This window comes from Filicampus tigris, chromosome 8, assembly GCF_054856515.1.
Source record: "Filicampus tigris isolate MCC_2025a chromosome 8, RoL_Ftig_1.0, whole genome shotgun sequence".
NCBI classification, from domain to species: domain Eukaryota; kingdom Metazoa; phylum Chordata; class Actinopteri; order Syngnathiformes; family Syngnathidae; genus Filicampus; species Filicampus tigris.
In genome coordinates this window covers 6,358,544-6,377,119 of record NC_141224.1, presented here as the reverse complement: position 1 = coordinate 6,377,119, position 18,576 = coordinate 6,358,544, and the positions used below count along the sequence as shown (strand labels likewise).

Sequence of the window (18,576 nt, the reverse complement as noted above, 5' to 3'; positions counted from 1 at the left end):
GGTTTCACGTGGGAATGTTGCCGGGCGACGTGCCTGCGGATGAAAGTGACATCATCAAGCCCTCAGTCATCATTATAACACTGCACCCCACAAAAAGAAAAAGAAAAAAAAAAAACTTCATGACACGGCGTACAAGTCAATTGACCTTTTATTAAAACAATCACGGAGTGCAGCTCTTGTTCGGCGCTCTTCACACACACTTGCCGTCATTTGATAATCTCCAGAAATATAATGCACAAAGTGGATGACTAATGAATTTGGCACATGTTACCAGTAGAACAACACAGGCGGAGACTAACTAATAAGATAAGTCGAAACAAGGTGTGGACCTTCACTAATGCTGATGAGTAATGCTTTCATGATGGGGCCTGAAGGCTAACAAGGAGGTGGGGAAGTGCGAGAGGGGGGTACGTTTCAAGTCATGAAACTCCCCACATTTTCATTACTCACAAAAAGTTTGGAACATTCAGCTTCCGTGTTACATTTCAGGATCCAACTAAAGTAACACACCTGTATAACCTTGAACCTCCGCGTTCAAGGCTGCAACGGAAAGTGGAAAAGTTACAGAACGGCATCGAGGATGTCCTTGGAAATGTAAAACAACAACAAAAACCTCCTTGATAAACAACAGCAAGTTGTGCAAAAATAAAGAGAAACAACCAAAACACTGAAACATTAAACAGTTGAGATTCACAAGTTTAGCGATGGTCAAATGAAGTTCACCAGTATAATACATTGATTTCAGGTCCACCCTGAAATTTGCGCTGAAAGTCTTTTTGTGAGTATGTACTCTAGGTAGGCCGTTTAAAAATATTCAAAGTGAAGAACACTTGTAACATGAGTGCATGCTGCGCATTGGAATCAGTCCAATATGGAATGATTTCCCCAAAACGATCAGAGCAACATAGACAGAAGAATTTCGTAAAAACTGTGAGATGTGGCTTCCCATTCAAACTGAGAAAGTAGCTGAAGTAGTGCAAGACCACCGGAATAAATATTTGTTGCGGAATAGCACCGATGCTACCTTTGACTCTCGTAAGCCTTTATGAGGCCCTAAGAACAATTTATTTCAGGGCCATACTTGCCAAAACAAAAAAAAAAATCCTCACTTTGTTCAGACTTAGTGTTCATTTTATTTTACCGATTTCAGCTTCATATTTTCTCTTCGTCTATTTACTCATTTATTGGTTCATTTAATTGTATTAAGTTAACCCAAACACATTTTTTCAAGAATATGTTCCCAGCAGGCCCACTAGTTGAAACACGGCGTTCTGATTAATTTTGCGTTTGGGGAATTTAAGTTTTATAGGAGCTAAATGCACTGGTTTTTAGACCTCCCCGGTCGGCGGCCATTTTGTCTTCTGTCGACATCACAACTACTCGCAACGACCAATCACGGCTGACCTGTTTTCTGAATCTGCGCCGTGATTGGTCGCTGTGAGCAGTTGCGATGTCATTTTCAGTCGACAGAAGACAAAATGGCCGCCCTCAGAGATGGCTAAAAACGAGTGGATTAACTGTTGTTCCACAAACGCAATATTTATCAGAATGCCTTGTTTCAACCAGTGGGCTTGCATAGAACATATTCTTGAAAAAAATATGTTTGGGTTGACTTCCTCTTTCAGGGATGATGGGTAAAAATGATCAGCTAAATAATCCCTTCAGACTTGTGTTCTTTTGCTTGTTGTTGTCTACAAATGCATGCGCACTGTAAAGACTTCATTAAGACATTTGCAAAAAAAAAAAAAAAAAAAAATCACTACAAAGATTTTTTTAGTCACTAAAAAGATTTTTTTTTTTTTTTTTTCCCTCCGGCCCCAAGCAGCAGCTTATTTTGCTTATGGACTCCAACTACTTGGTTTCAAATCTAGTGTTCTCGCTTTAATAGTAGAACCTTCATCCTTGACACTGAACAGTGGCTGACAAAGAGCACATCGCAAATGCATTACGCTTAAATAGTTTAAAAACACGGGTCACCGAGTCCGGTCCTCAAGGGCACCTATCCTGCATGTTTTCCATCCCTCCCTGCTGCAACACACCTGTTTCAAATGATCTGTATCGTTATCAGGCTTCTGAAAAGCTTGCTGGTGAGCTGATCATTTCGATCAGGTGTGTTGCAGCGGTGAGGGATGGAAAACATGCAAGATAGGTGCTCTGAGAAAATGTCATGGGGAAAAAGGCCCAAATCCCATTCATGCATCAAAATTCCGCCGCTTCTCAGATTTGAAAATGAACTGAAAAGAACGTTTCTAAAAGAACGGGGCAAAGATGAGAACATTTCAAGTCATTTTGGTTGTTTGCTGCATTCAACCTCCTCAGAAACAGCCGAAAGGTTCGTACAATCCAGAGCAATGATTCCTAATCACGGTTATCCACTTGCACTTAATTGCTACAAAGATGACTTTTTTTTTTTTTATACTCGAAATAACACTGGTCAACAGCAAATTTTAATCAGAGATGGCTTCATGTGCCTCAACATATTTTTGATGCTGATTTCCCAAAACGTATCATTTTTTTTCGAGCACAATCAGTGTTTTATGATATTTTCATTGTTTGCTTTTAAGTTTGAGCTATAAAAGATTGCGCAATAGGCTTTTATCATGCGCTGTAATTTATAGCTATGACGTTTCAGAAAAAAAATCCGCCTGTTGCCGAACCTAACCCTTAATTGATACAGAAATATACTCTCATATTACATATTATATTATTATTGTTATATTATAATAATGAAATGTGATGTGCTAGAGTAAAAACGAGAGTAGATTCAGAATCAGCCCCAAAAAAAAGAAAAAAAAAAAAGAAAAAGTTTCCGGAAAAAGTTACTTGCATCTCTGATTAAAAAAATGTAGTGAAAATTTATTGAGCAGTGTAATGTATCTTTGTTCATCTATCCATGCCAGTGACGTATACTGACAGGCAGAACAATACATTGCTCTTCCACTAGATGGCAGAAGGCACAATTACACTGAAAGTGTTCAATTCACTCCATTTTATTTTGCCAAGTGTTTGTACACGATAGAATCACGTGGATTTAGATACATTTAGATGTATCGTCTACTTAAAACACAAATCTGGATTCAGATGATTTTATTCCGTCCAGCCGTGTCAATTCCTCGCAGCCTTTCGCCATTCACGGCGGGGCTCGCTTCCTCATTCTGTACATATTTCCGTTTCCCAGGCATGCGGCAGCTTCACGTCGGCTGCAGCGGGATAGTCACTGTTAATCCTGTAAGCGTTCGCAACCGTTTGATCTCTCGGTAGTTTCAAGTCAGGATGCAAAGTAGAAACCACCAAAAAAGCTTTCTTGCTCCACGTGCAATGACTGTGTCCATCTGGAATGCTCCCAGTCTGTCCTTGAGGTCCAGGTAAAGAACAATACGCAGATTCAGGTGTGTGTTTTTTTTTGGGGGGGGGGGCACTCCCGCTTGGCACACATCCGCGATTTAGTGAATGCTGTACTTTGTCTCCAGCTCCTCAGCCACCCCCCCGAGGTGCATGTGTCTCAGTTTGAGCAAAAGCTCCCGTAGCAAAGCCGAGTGCAATATTCCGCCTCGACCTCCTCCTCCTCCGCCGGAAGCCTGCGAGCGCATCTCCGCCCACGTTTTCAGCATCTGATAGTGGGCCTCCTTGCTGGCGCGGTGGTCCAACTCGGCCCGTTCGATGACCGTGTCGGTCACGCCGAGGGAACGCACCAGCTGCTTGACCTGCGTCACGGGAACCGAGTCAAGCAGCGTGTAAATGAGGTCGTGGGCTGCGGGCAGACGTGAGCACAAAGACGATTCAAAAAGGGGTCGTCATCGAGTGTCAGCTAGGGCTTCACGATGAATCGTATTTTAATCGTGGCCGTCATTTGGGCAGCCATGGTTCAATCGAGCCACGGTTGTCGATAATATTGACATTTAAAATGTGGGCTCTGCTGCATAACTTATCAAGCATTTTCTCAAGCAGGAGTCAGCCAACCACCAGGGGGAGCGAACACATGGTTAAGGCTTCCTTAGGTTGGCTAAATGAACAAGTGAGCGTACCCTGCAGCGGGAGCCTAAAAGTCGCTACGGTGGACTCATGAGTCAAAAGAAGAAAGTGCAGCGAAAAATTGGAGATGAGGAGCGAGTGCCTCGAAAGGGATCAACATCCGTTGTGTGGACTCGTTTCGGATCGAGGGCAAGGGACGTCAAACCACGCTAGCATATTCGTCCAGTTAGCCCTTGGTAAAGTTGTATTTCTTGGGTAAATTGTATCTTGTGATATTTATCATTGACTGTAAAATACTGATGTAACGATTAATCGAAACTTGATTTAAAATCGATTGATCGGGGCAAATCGATTAATTGATTCGAGAATTCAATGAATCGATTTGATAATATGGTTGAATTCATCTAGAAAATGATGCCTTGAAACGTTTTTTCATTCCAGGTGCATAGCACAGTTTGAATGTACAGATCAAATTATGCGCTTGCACCAAAAATCATTGCGTATTGCGTTTGTGGATGGCTGCAGAACCACACTAGTGCACAGAGACAAGCACGGTAGCAATTTTTTTAAAAAATCGAATCAAATCGAAAATCGGGAACTGCAAATCCAAAATTGAATCGAATTGGGGCTTGAGTGAATCGTTACATCCCTTCTGTAAAATGATAACCCATTTATACCAATGTTTCATGATGAACTGAAAACTGATTACAAAATAGTGCAATAAAAATATAGACATTTTCACTAATACTGTGACTAATGATCATGATTACAATATTGATCAAAATAGGGATGTTAGATACCATTTTTTTCCAGATAGTACTGAGTACCAATACCTGTAATACTTTTGATGTATAAAATTTCATTTAACGCAACAATAACAAAAAAAATGTGACCAAAGACCTTAATTTCGGATGCAGATGATGTTTCATCAATGTGTCAAACTCAGTATAGTGGCAAGGAGGACTAATTAGTGTAAAATTTCTAAGTATCGGCGGGTGGTATCGGCAGCCTCCATGAGTACCCGATATCTTTAAATAAGGCCTGGTATCGGCCTGATACCGATACCTGGTATCGGTACTTGCCCGTCCCTACATAAAAATAATCATGACTATTATTTTGGCCATAATTGTTCTGCCATGTCTTTGCTAATGTAGGACGTTAACAGATTTCTGAGGTACAATGTTCCGACCGAGCCCTTCATGTATAGCGAGTATTGAAGGCCCGCTCAAATAGTTTTATAATTGCCTATAGGGGCCTCAAGATGGCGGCAAAGCACATTCTTCTATTACACAAGGTTGTCTGAATGAACCTCCTCACTTACCTTCAACATGGTTCCTTTGTCTCAAGATTATGCCAAAGCAACATTTTTATATTAGACATGGCTTTGGATTGAGCACAAAAACAGGGAACAGGTGAGTTTTTCAAAGTTCTAACCCTAGACAGGCGGCGTGGTATGTTGTGTGCTACATTGTCCGAACACTCACTCTTAATCTCCAGCGGAACGCAGTCGGGCAGCTTGGAATTCGCCTTGCCAAGCAATGTCCTCTCAGGATACTCAATCACCGCTATGACTGACACGTCCTCCTTCTGAAACAGGGCCTGCGACATGATAGGGACAACGTGGTGTCACTGGTGCTGCATGCTTCACATGTAGCCTACGCAGTTAACATACTTCAGACGACTCTGGTGACGCCTCCGACGTTTGGGACGATTTGAGCGGCGACTTTTTGGTCAGGCGCTTGGTAGCCATGTAAAAGATGAGCAGCATCAACAATGTCACGACCACAATCACCACTGCAGTCAGGACGAGAACAAGGTATCCATTTCCGCTCTCTTCAGGCTCTACGGAAACACGAGAAGGACACAGGCGTGGGATGGACGTGCTTGTCAAGCTTTCAATGTTCTTCCTCCGCATTAGGCTCAGTGTCAAAAACCATGATGGATTGGAAGCCAAAATCTCTCCCTATTAGGCTGACATGCTAACCACATGCAAGCTGCTACACCTCATGTTAATGCATATATAAAAGAAACATAATGATGGATAACAAGCTTTGAAATCGTAAGTCAAGGATCATAGTTTGTTCAACTGTTGTTGAAGCGACTGTGAAATAAAATGCTGTAAAATGCTTGCGATATCTCAGAATTATTTATTATATGATCTGACAATTAGACGTTTTGATCCAGATTTATGATATGACAATTAGAAGTTTTGATCCAGATTTGAGCAAGAATCGTGGAATTTGATATAGTTGATTTGCTTTCGCGGGCCACATAAAGTGATGAAAGCGGGCCGGATCTGGCCCCCGGGACTTGAGTTTGACACCTGTCACTTAGACAATTATGCCGTTCGGCAAAAATGTTGTTGTTTTGTTTTGGCTTTTTGCATTTCTTGCATTGTGCCTTCATCATTCCATTGAGTGTTCCGTTATTTTAATTTATTTTTACACTCGTATGATGGTTAAGAATGTGAAAATGTTCCTTCTTTAAGACAACGCAAAACATTTTTTTTCAAGAATATGTTCTATGCAAGCCCACTGGTTGAAAGAGGGCATTCTGATGAATATTGCGTTTGTGGAATATGAGTTAAGCCACAAAATGCACTCGTTTTTAGCCATCTCCGGGGGCGGCCATTTTATCTTCTGTCAACTGAAAATGACATCAAAACTGCTCACAACAACCAATCACGGCCCAGATTCAGAAAACGGGTCAGCCGTGATTGGTCATAGTGAGTTTTGATGTCATTTTCAGTCGACAGAAGACAAAATGGCCGCCCCCGGAGATACCTTAAAAAACGAGTGCATTTTGTGGCTTAACTCATATTCCACAAACGCAATATTCATCAGAATGCCTTGTTTCAACTAGGCTGCTGGGAACATATTCTTGGAAAAAAATGTTTTCTTTAAACATAAACACTGCCGAGTACATTTCATTTGATAATGGAAACAAGGTGGTTTTACCTTGAAATAGATCTATTAGCATTATTCCTTGTGGCTAAAACAGTTTGGAAATAAGACCAAAAAAAAAAAGAAGAAAGATGTGAGAGTTTCCACAATCAGATGTCGCACAATTTCTTTACCCCAAATTGGAAGTCAAAACGCTGCCATGAAAGTAATGCATTCGCTTTTTAAACACTGTTAGTCCTTGAGCGTCATTACATTTATAATTGTGTGCGCGTGCAACTGCAGACAAGTCAGAAAGACTTTTTTGATACAGTTTGTGTAGTCTTTGTGTTCGATATGAATGCGTGGTGGAGCCCCAACAAGCCAGGACACATGGCATGACACATTGTTACTCACACATAGGGCGCTGAATTTCTAATTGTGCTACTGCATGTGTCTTTACATGAAGGCGTGTTTATTGCTTGCTGTGGCGTACAGGCGGTCACATCATGTTTAGACGAATAAAAGTATTACAAATTTTACATTACCTATAATTCACTGGGAAATGACAGAAAATGGCCGAAAAAAGCCCCCCAAAAATTAAATGGGTTGAAAGCATTCTCGTAATCTGGTGGTTTTTGTGCTTACTCTTTGAATTGTGGGAAGGAAGCGACTTGCAGAGATGTTTGCAATCCGCTGCGCAACTGTGGAAAGACACACAGAGGAAGTGTGGCTTCAAAGTACAGTAACAAATGGCACAGATATTAACAGACGGAGCTCGGCTTCAAGTCCCTGTAACGTGAAAATAAAAATGTGTCGGAAATAAAACACATCACAGACAAGAGTGCTGCTAAGAAGCCGGCCAAACTTGAACTGATAAAAAAAAAAAAAATCACCAAGTAGATAAAAATGAGGCTCCAAAATGATAAAAAATAGAAGCCTCCTGCTAGCTAGCCGGCTAACGTCAGACTAGCCTGCTATTGAGTGCTCAATTTTAATTTGGAGTTTTAAGAGCTAAACAATAAATCCAGAGTACATTATATCTTAGTTTTTTAGGGTTACTAAAATATTTCCAGGATTATTTTGACACTTTAAACTGTGTAATACTGTATACTGCTATCCTGAAGCGATTCACGATATAGGCTACTATGACATCAATTTTAGGACATAATCACCCAGCCCTATTTCTAATTCATTTTCAAGTATTTTTCATTCAAATTCATAACAATGTTTTAAAGTATCATGCAAACACAGTAATGCTGATTAAAAGAACTGTTTTTCCTGGTCACAGGTCCCTTGTTGCTAGGCAGAGTTCACAGGGCTACACGCTAAATGCCGCGTAGGACAATGAAAAGACACGCATTGGTCAACCACGTCCACTAGACCATACGGGGAGAGGCACTCCAAAAACAATACAAGTTTATTTATGAACATTCATTTCTCAATAAAGTACTTTTCCTGTACTTTGTATCGAATACAAAACGCAATGAAAGCATCTGGTGTGGCACTGAGTGCTTACAAGCGAACACATTAGTTGGGTTAAAGTCAAAATGTCAATAACTAAATTTAGAATGGAATAGCTTCTCTGTTCTCCTACTGCTGATGGAAAAGGTTTCGGTTCAACAAAACCACTTCCCCGTGCTAGTCTCGGCCTTGAAGGAAGAAACGAACGAGCACCTCCTCAGACACACGTAAACATATACACTCACCTCTTGCATGGCTCACACTTCCTCTTCACTCTGAAGAAATTCTCCTTGCACTCGCACACAGTGTTCCTTTCCGCCGTGCCTGCGTACAGTCACAGTCGTTCATATTCAGAGAAAAAAGAAGAAAGAGTTATATTGAAGTGAGTTGAGGAGCTTTATTGAGACAAAAGGTGTGTTTTGCACACCATCTTGTGGCAAGCCTTAAGGGGGAAATCAACCCAAACGTATTTTTTTTCAAGAATATCTTCCCAGCAGGCCCACTACTTGAAACACGGCATTCTGATAAATATTGCGTTTGTGCAATATTAGTTAAGCAGCAAAATCTACCCGTTTTTAGCAAGGTCAGGGGCGGCCATTTTGTCACTTCTGTCGACTGAAAATGACATCACAGACCCTCAGGGCTTTAATAACGGCCAATCACAGCTCGCCTGTTTTCTAAAGCTGAGCCGTGATTGGTCGTTACCTGAGCCCTGAGTAGGTGTGATGTCATTTTCAGTCGCCAGAAGTGACAAAATGGCCGCCCCCAGAGATGGCTAAAAACGTCTGGATTAACTCTTATTCCAAAAGCGCAATATTTTATCAGAATGCCTTGTTTCAACTATTGGGCTTGCATAGAAAATATTCTTGATCATATATATTATAAAAAATATATTTGGGTTGATGAAAGTGTTTGATTTGTTTTCAAAATACAGTTGTGTGACGAGGACTGAGCGAGGGGATGCACATCAAAATGATTACTACTGCAGTGTTGTTTACTTTTTCGAGAGTTTGACAGTGTTCCAAAGGTGGGACTATAAAACAACGTCATGCCAATTACTCCCCAGTTTTCGCTGTTGGCGACAGGGCGTGGTAACCTTTACTGAGCCAAGGCACATACATACAGTATTTCCGATTTTTAAAATCTCATGGCACATCAGCAAGCTAAATCGTCACAAAAAAGTGGGCACACAGGGGAGTTAAGTACAGTATCTTCTGCCATTTCCTTGCTCTGACTGTCAACATACGTCGCTGGCATAAATAGATGAACAAAGATACATTATCTGTAAATCATTTTCAGAACAATTCAATTAAAGTGGATCATTTTCCATGACACAGCCGAGGATCTTTCAAAGCATGCAAATGTGCCACCCCACTCGAGTTGGGAAATGTATCTATGTCTTTTATTTAACCTTTATTGGCTACAGATTCTCATGTGGTGATATTGGAATGAATGAAGTGAGTTCAAAAAAAAGAAGTGAATAAAACTAGTGGAACGGAGAGTGCGGGTGGTGGTATGCATGGTGAGCAGAGAGCAAAGATGGGGGAGGGGTCGAATCGCTGGATGGGTGGAATTAGGTCAAAGCAATGCAACAACATTGTTCTTTTATCATCTCCTTTCAATCACAAGGCTACAAAAGGAACCGTGTGTATGTTTCTTCGTTTGGCGTGGCCCTCTTTTAGTCAGTATGGTGCAAATAAACCTCAATAAAGAAAAAAATGTTCACAAACTGGTTTGCGTGAGCAGCAAAAGCATATCTTCCGTGTCTTACGTAATGCACGAAGCCGATGACAGTAACGCTTCCAACACGGTGGTCTTTTGTACAACCGAACGATCATTTCAGGAGTCGCGGTCGCGCTGGCTAACAAGCTAACAAAGGTTTACTGTGTAAAGCTCCGAAGCGGACTTCCAAGGCACCTAAACGCGACTGATTCAATACCGAAATCGAATTCAGTCCTGAGCGGAAAACTGAAATGTGAAAAATCAGGCGAGACAAATGACAAAATAATATGGGGCATTTTTGATTGCAGGTTGAAAATGGAACGAGCGGATGATATACAGACTGGGGAGACTTACATTTCTGGACTTCTCTCTCATCAGAGCTGCAGGCCGTGCATTTAAGACACTCAGTCGTCTCCGAGTCGATAGAGAAGGTGTAGTAGCCGTCCTCGCAGCGGCACTGAGTGTTTCGGTGTTGTTCGCAGTCGGATACTTTCACTTCATGCTTCTTCTCTGCGGGGATGGAAATTTGGAACACTCCCTGAAGCCGTATGAGCATTTATATGCAACAAATTAGTGTTAAAGTGGAAATTAAGGCTGTTTGAGTTTGCCTAATAAGAAAATCCCGATTATTTTCTCACAAACCCGATTTTACGATTGCGATTTGTTTGTAAAATAAAAAATAATGAAAAATGAAGTATTTTGAATGTCTTTTATCTAAACTTCATTTTTCTTTCTTTGAACTCAAAATGCCAGTCAATTTAACTTAATACACACAGAACAATCCATTGGGATTAACAGCATTTTACTTACACAATAGATTTCAGAACTGTTCTTAACGAAACCAATAACGAAAGAAGAAAGCGCATACGCCTTCTGAAACGAAATCATCAACATGAGAGAAGGTAGACAGTCAAGTCTGTAAACCAAACAGCCTGTCAGCAAGTCATTTTGCCAACCAGCTAGTGACTAGCCTTTGACCTTTCTCCCTGGTCTTACTTAAACATAAATCAATGATTAGTGCAAAACTGTCACTCGATAATACAATGCACTGTCAAGCTTAAGTACGGATGCATAGTCCGGCTGGACCAGAGGTCCGTTGTAGAGGAGAAAAAAAAGGGAAGACTTTCAGATGTTGAGTTACTTGCTATTGTACATGCGGGGCACACACAGATCTACAGATCTATTTTTGCCCGATTTATTAACTGAACGCTCACTTGCCTGAGCAAATAGCAGAATCGCCGGTAGCCATGGATGCTGTCGTTATTTCGGACCGTGCGCTCGTGGGAGGAAGCGGAAATGCAGAGGAGACTACGGTGGCTTAGATACACCAAAAATAACAAAATCGAACGTGCCGATTTGAACGTTTTTAACATCGTTTTATCCAGAAAATTCGGTTACGATTCAAAATCGCTTAATCGAGCAGCCCTAGTGGAAATCAACCCAAACATATTTTTTTCAAGTATATTCTATGCAAACCCACTAGTTGAAACAAGGCATTCTGACAAATATTGCATTTGTGGAATAAGAGTTAATCCACTCGTTTTCATCCATCTCAGGGGGCGGCCATTTTGTCACTTCTGTCGACTGAAAATGACATCACACCTACCCAGGGCTCAGGTAACGACCAATCACGGCTCAGCTTTAGAAAACAGGCGAACTGTGATTGGTCGTTTCCTGAGCCCTGGGCAGTTGTGATGTCATTTTCAGTCGACAGAAATGACAAAATGGCCGCCCCCTGAGATGGCTGAAAACGGCTGGATTTTGCTGCTTAACTCATATTGCACAAACACACTATTAATCAGAATGCCGTGTTTCAACTGGTGGACCTGCTGGCAACAATATCCTTGAAAAAAATATGTTTGGGTTGATTTCCACTTTAAGTAATAATTCAGCGCACTAGTAGTATACCGAAGAAATGCTCAAATGGCCATTCTTGGATATCCTACTAGTGCACCGAATTGTCTTAATCGTAAGAACAAATAATTCACTAGTACATGGACCCAAGCTGGATATCAAGGATATGGAATAAATGCTCAAAAAGGTTTCCATGCGTGCCAGTGTACATTTAGCCGGATTCTGAAGCTCTTGTGTTAAGCTTTAAACTGACTGAAAACATGGTCATGTCTCCTTACTGTTGCAGGATTTGCATTGCATGCATTTGGGGGAGTAGTTCATTTGGTCCATAAACTGGTCATCGGGACACGGCGTGCAGTTACTCCTCATCCCCTCGGCGGTGCATATTTCCACCAGTTTAAAACCTGGACAACAGAAGCAATCATTCCGATTCAGACAAGACTATTCATTGTGGACAATTCATTTGAAGCTAGTAAAAGGCATGTAAAAACAGGCTTCAAAATCAAGCCGGTCTCTCAGCTTTTCAGCGTTGTGGGCGTGTCCGCTGAATGGCCTGGCTTGTGTGTAAAGTGCTTTGTTACAGCTCTAGCTGTTGTGAAATGCGCTATATAAATAAAATTGTATTGTATTGTATTGTACAGATGCCCGTTTTTCCTGACGTTTTTTTGTGGGGTGGGTGGACCGACTGACGGACCAACGGGCTTCTGATGGACTGACGATTACGATTCAGTTTGGCACGAAAAATGACGGACGGGTAGCCTCAACAGCAGGGTTGGGCAACCGGCTCGCCCAACAACATTCTGAGTGGTCCCTTGGTTAATTAAAAAAAACATGCAATTATAAAAAAAAAATTTAATTGAAAACATTTTTTTAATTAACCAAAAAACCAAAAAAGTCTTCCAAAAAATACTGATAAACATACAATATACTTTTACCACGAAAACTGGGGGAAGGAAAACGGGGGGGGAGTTTGCGGGAGGACGTACTCCCAGAAAACAGGGAAAATCCAAAATATGAAGAAATACTGGGGGGAAAAGAAAAACAATCCACGAATATGCAAATCTGCGGGTGCCTTACTGTGAATATGTAAGTTTTAAGTTGTAATATCATCAATGACCATTAGATGGCAGACATGTCTTAGTTGCGCATGCACTGGCTCTTGCACTGCTCTATACCTATAATTTTTTTCTTTTTTATGCAAGAGAGCCTTTTGCACTGGAAAAAATATCCTAGTGTGTGGTTATTTTGTTGTTTGCTCCAGCCCCTTTGTTGTTATAATAGGATAGTGGATCTTTTATACATGCATTGAAAAATGTATTATGAAAAATGAAATCTATTAAGTATTTTGTACGTATTTTGTCCAGATTTAAAATAGCATTTTTTACATATTGTCTGGTTAGGAAGTGTGTTGTCCTATGTGAACCCCCCCCCCCACCCCCCCATTACCACTGATGAAAAATTGTGGGCCCCTCTAGCATTTAAGTTAACTAAACTGAATTTAACTTTCATTTAAAGGAAAATAGAAGTCATGGTGTTTGGTGTACAGCACTTTGTATGCATCTGTGGCTGTTTTGAAAGTGCTCTACAAATAAATTTGAGTTGAGTTGAGATTTCCTAATGTCAATGTTTTTGAGTGAGGATTGAGTCAGTGCGATAATTGTTATCGTGTAGTCGATACCAACTTACCCGGTGAACATTTGTTGCAGCAAATCCCGTTTGCAGGATAGTCTCCGTATGGACACGTCTTCTCTTTGATGGTGGGAATCATCGCCAACGTGGGTGTGAACGCGCACTATGAGAAAAAGCAGACGACGCTGGTGGGACCACATTCTGTTGCGCTTCATCTCCTCTGTGAGAAAATACAAAAAGTGTGACTTGTTCGGGCTGAAATGTGAAAGGAGCGACTCACCGCCAACAGCAGTACGAGGCCAAGCGCGGCCATCTTGCTGTGCCTGCAGCCCTTTGACCTTCTTACACTTGAGCTGAGTCCATTAGCGGCAGAGCGCCTAGGAGCAAAATTATTGTCATTAAAAAAAAAAAAAAAAAACACTTCTCTGAACGTTCGTTTCAATGTCAGAGATGTATCAAGAATTGCATTTGACTAAATACTAATGAGTTAGTGGGGAAAAAAATAGTACCGGTGTATAGGCCGGTCCGCCTCTAATTTTAAACAGCCATCTGTCAGCAAGTCTAAACTTTCACTCGCTAAACTTTCACCCCCCTCAAAGTCAGCTTTATTGTTAATTTCTTCACATGAGCTCTAGACCTGCAAAGTAAAATGTAACGTGCATGTAACCTGAGGTATTACTATTTATAGACACAAGTGGCAAGCATGAGATGGTAAAATAAAACACAATAACAGCAAATAATGACAGATAATCGACATCTAACCACTAAGAGTATAAAAATAACTCGCAATACGTCAATACGGCACTGGCAACCCCAGCTTTGAAAATTACATTCTGTAGCCCTATTGCGTAAAAAAACCAATATGCCACAAATAAATGATGAATTATTCAATTCTCATAGCTCAACACCAGAGCATGTTACCCGATTTACGGTTTGATTGTTATATGCAAAGCAACGTTGAAAATTAAGTCAAAAAACATGATAAAAATGCTAAACACGAAGCTAATTAAGTCTGGAGAGGAAACTCTGGCTAGGCTGGTTTGAACTATGTCACACCACATACTTGCAGGAAAGACTGCTAATGCGTTGCACTTGGCAACAGCTTGATTATTCCGATCAGTTAGTTGGGTTTCATAACAATAAGGGACATCATTATGCAGCTGACAAATGGTGATTCAAAAAAGTTAGAAGAATCAGTTCATTTGTTTGCTATGGAAACGAAAAAACATGCTACTGTATATTCTTATTAACCGTCCTATTAACTTCAGGTTTTCTCACATTTTTTTACATACTCAAATATTTGGGGGGTGGGGGGGTTGTTTTTTTGTTTTATGACCTAAGAGCAAACTAACATTTTCTTACGCAACGTTGTTCTTTCTGCTCAGGTGGAGCTTAGCAATGTAAACTTCCAGGAAATAATTATGAACATTTTTTTTTACGTCGTTCTTACTTTATTTAGTTCGTTTACGACCTGCATAGCCTGAAATATATTTTAGTTTTTTTTTTAGACAGCCAAAACAGGGATGAACCAAAAGAGCGTCCGCAAAATTGATCAAGCCAAGACAGACTGAAATCGATTTATGTTTACCCAAACTTGTTTCCATTAAATTGAGGCGTTAAATCATATGTTGCCCCCAAAAGTGATAAACCGATCTGTTGTAATACGGTGTCGTAATGCGCGCAATAAGACGCACAGATTTGAGCCAGGCGTCACTTTCAACTTGTTTGGATGACTAATCCACCGAATCGCTCGTTGGCGGCGACAAAGTCAAACGTCGGCTGAACACGAGACACTTTATTTCGGTTGTCTCTCACGTCTGGTTCCGGCTAAGCGTCGCCGTATGCGCCCACCTTAAGCAGACGATGTGACTCGCTGCGCAAACTTCCAATTGAGTCCGTCACTTACCGGGGCAACAAATCGCTGCGAGCAGTCAATTTCGATCCGGCTCCAATTATGGTGCAGGTAACCAATACGAGTTGTTGTGTATATAGATAAACATTACAACAAGGTGAGACTGAGGCAACCAGCTCACCGAGAGGAGGAGGCGGTCCCAAACGGGAAATAGATGAGTCACGCCATCACTTCAAGGAACTCTTCGTTTGGCATTTAACCCTATCCGACCAACGCAATTCGGTGGATTGATGCATGCATGGATGCGGAGAGGGAGAGAGGGAAGAGAGGGAAGAGAGGGAAGAGAGGGAAGAGAGAGAAGAGAGAGAAGAGAGAGAGAGAGAGAGAGAGAGAGAGAGAGATAGAGAGAGAAGAGAAATTCAATGATGTGGCAGTAGGCGGCACGGTCGTCGACTGGTTAGCACGTCCCCCTCACAGTTCAGAGGTTGTGGGTTCGATCCCGACTCCGGCCTCCCTGTGTGGAGTTTGCATGTTCTCCCCGTGTCTGCGTGGGTTTTCCTCCGGGTACTCCCACATTCCAAAAACATGCATGGTAAGTTGATTGGACTGTCTAAATTGCCCCTAGGTGTGATTGTGAGTGCGGATGTTTGTCTCACTGCGATTGGCTGGCAACCAATTCAGGGTGTCCCCCGCCTACTGCCCAAAGACAGCTGGGATAGGCTCCAGCACGCCCGCGACCCTTGTGAGGATAAGCGGTATGGACAATGAATGAATGAATGATGTGGCAGTGAAATGAAAAGGATGGTCTTTTCAATGCTGATTACATGTTGATATTACTGTATTTGTAAACGGAGTTATTTCTGTGAGAACCAATTCTACGGCATTGATGAACGTCTGAAGCTGCAATTCAGTTGCATATGTTCCTGTGTTGCAAACACTGAAACAGGTTTTTGTTGTTGAATGTACTCAATGTGATTTCACCAAGTGAGGTGCACAACATAAAATCATCTAGATCCAGAAAGATTTTTTAAGTAGATCATCACAATGATTGACTAAACACTACTATCTACTAAAAAATGTATCTTGATCCAGATGATTTCATTTTGTGCAACCACTCGACGAAATAAAATTGAGTAATTAAAAAAAAAAAAAAAACAATGTATGTTCTTACGCATTTAAATGAAAGAAGACGATTTGTTTGAACTAAATAGAGCTTGTACAGCAAGAGCAGTACATTTTAAAATTGTATTTAATGATCAAATATTAATTACGTTTAAAAAATATGTATTAGGTCTATCATAAAATAAAAAACAGAATAATGTAGTACTCAGATTAAATGAATGAAAATGCTACATACACTGAATAAAATGCTGTGCATCATTTACTCAATTTTAATTCTTCTAGTGATTGCATAAAATATAATAATCTGAATCCAGATACATTTTTTAAGTAAACTATACATCTTAAAAAATGTATCTGGCTCAAGATTATTTTATTTTGCGCAACCACCTGAAAAAAATATAATTGAGTAAATTCAACCATCATTTTTTTTCAATGTAGCACCTTTTTAGTAGATAGCTGCTGAAAATGATACAATTTTAGCAATATTGCTAAACTAGATTGCATTGATTGATTTTCTATAACCCTCGAGTGACTAACATTCACACTCGCAAAGTCAGCTGACTGATACTAAATCATCACCCAAGCTATAAAACACACTTCAGCAATAAACTAAAATCATAAATAGAGTGTACATCACCTTGAAAGTAACTTAAAAGGGAAGACAGCCCAAGAATATGTTCTATGCAGGCCCACTAGTTGAAACAAGGCATTCTGATAAATATTGCGTTTGTGGAATAAGAGTTAATCTACCTGTTTTTATCCATCTCTGGGGGCGGCCATTTTGTCACTTCTGTCAATTGAAAATAACATCACAGTTGCTCAGGGCTCAGGTATTAACCAATCACAGCTCAGCTACAGAAAGCAGGTGAGCTTGATTGATCGTTACCTGACACCCTTAGCATTTGTGATGTCATCTTCAGTCGACAGAAGTGACAAAATGGCCGCCCCTGACCTTGCTAAAAACAGGTACATTTTGCTGCTTAACACGTATTCCACAAATGCAATATTAATCAGAATGCTGTGTTTCAACTAGTGGGCTTGCATAGAATATATTCTTGACAAAAATATGTTTGGGTCGACTTCCGCTTTAACCAACAAACCAGTGGAAACTACTCACACAATAATTGGCACATTGTTGAAAGCGGCTACAAGGTGTTAGCATTATATATAATCAAAATGCACTGCATCTGGCTCAAAAAGCCACAGATGTAGTTCACGACCACAAAGAAGTTCCCACCGCGTATTCCTCTCAGCTTCCACTCCCAAGCGTCTTTGTGTCAAGCTTTACGTGTGTGACACCACCCTGGCAGCAAGCGCAGTCAAGTCAGAGCACACCCATTGTGTTGAGTCATCATCTCAGACGCTTCCCGTTTCTCGCTTCACGTGTCGTGGCCTCAATTCTGGTGGGAATGAGTTCAAGCGAGGGGCTGCCGCGCTGCCGGGCAGCTGGCGCGATGTCCTGAAAATGAGCTATTGGACGCGACAATGACTGTAGTTAGCATACAAAAGTTTTTTTCATGTCGTTTTTTTCAACCACTCATATCACAACAAGCAAAGTCATGCTGACCACACAGCGGCTCGATGATGATCTCTTTGCAACCACATGTGCACTTACAATGCATGATGTACATTGTTTCGCTTTATCATCATAGGATGAACCCCCTACTTTATCCCTGAAACCCAAACATATTTTTTTCTCAAAAATATGTTCTATGCGGGCCCACTAGTTGAAACAAGGCAATATGATTAATATGAAATATGAGTTAAGCAACAAAATCCACCCGTTTTTAGCCATATCTGGGGGCGGCCATTTTGTCCCTTCTGTCGACTGAAAATGACATCACAGATGCTCAGGGCTCGGGTAACGACCAACCACCGATCACCTGTTTTCTGAAGCTGAGCTATAATTGGTCGTTATCTGAGTCCAGAGGGCGCGTGATGTCATTTTCAGTCGACAGAAATGACAAAATGGCCGCCCCCAGAGATGGCTAAAATCGGGTGGATTTTGTTGCTTAAATCATATTCCACAAACGCAATATTAATCAGAATGCTGTGTTTCGACTAGCGGGACTGCATAGAACG

The 18,576-nt window shown here is 41.0% G+C and overlaps 1 protein-coding gene across 3 annotated transcripts; it reads right to left on the bottom strand.

The window, feature by feature from the left end:
* Positions 1 to 130: 130 nt before the first annotated feature.
* Positions 131 to 15,743, bottom strand: tnfrsf1a (tumor necrosis factor receptor superfamily, member 1a). 3 transcript variants are annotated; one of them, XM_086038488.1, is made up of 10 exons: positions 15,554 to 15,743; positions 13,801 to 13,897; positions 13,578 to 13,683; positions 12,170 to 12,295; positions 10,392 to 10,547; positions 8,561 to 8,639; positions 7,500 to 7,555; positions 5,645 to 5,814; positions 5,457 to 5,571; positions 131 to 3,751 (listed from the first exon to the last, which is right to left on the bottom strand). In XM_086038488.1, exons 2-10 carry the CDS (start codon positions 13,831 to 13,833, stop codon positions 3,444 to 3,446), a joined length of 1,149 nt encoding a protein of 382 aa, XP_085894614.1. In that variant the 5' UTR covers positions 13,834 to 13,897; positions 15,554 to 15,743; the 3' UTR covers positions 131 to 3,443. The 3 variants fall into 3 exon arrangements, with proteins under 3 accessions (XP_085894614.1, XP_085894613.1, XP_085894616.1); XM_086038487.1 differs by having other exon boundaries at positions 15,427 to 15,567; XM_086038490.1 differs by lacking the exon at positions 15,554 to 15,743 and adding an exon at positions 15,372 to 15,393.
* Between the last annotated feature and the right edge of the window lie 2,833 nt (positions 15,744 to 18,576).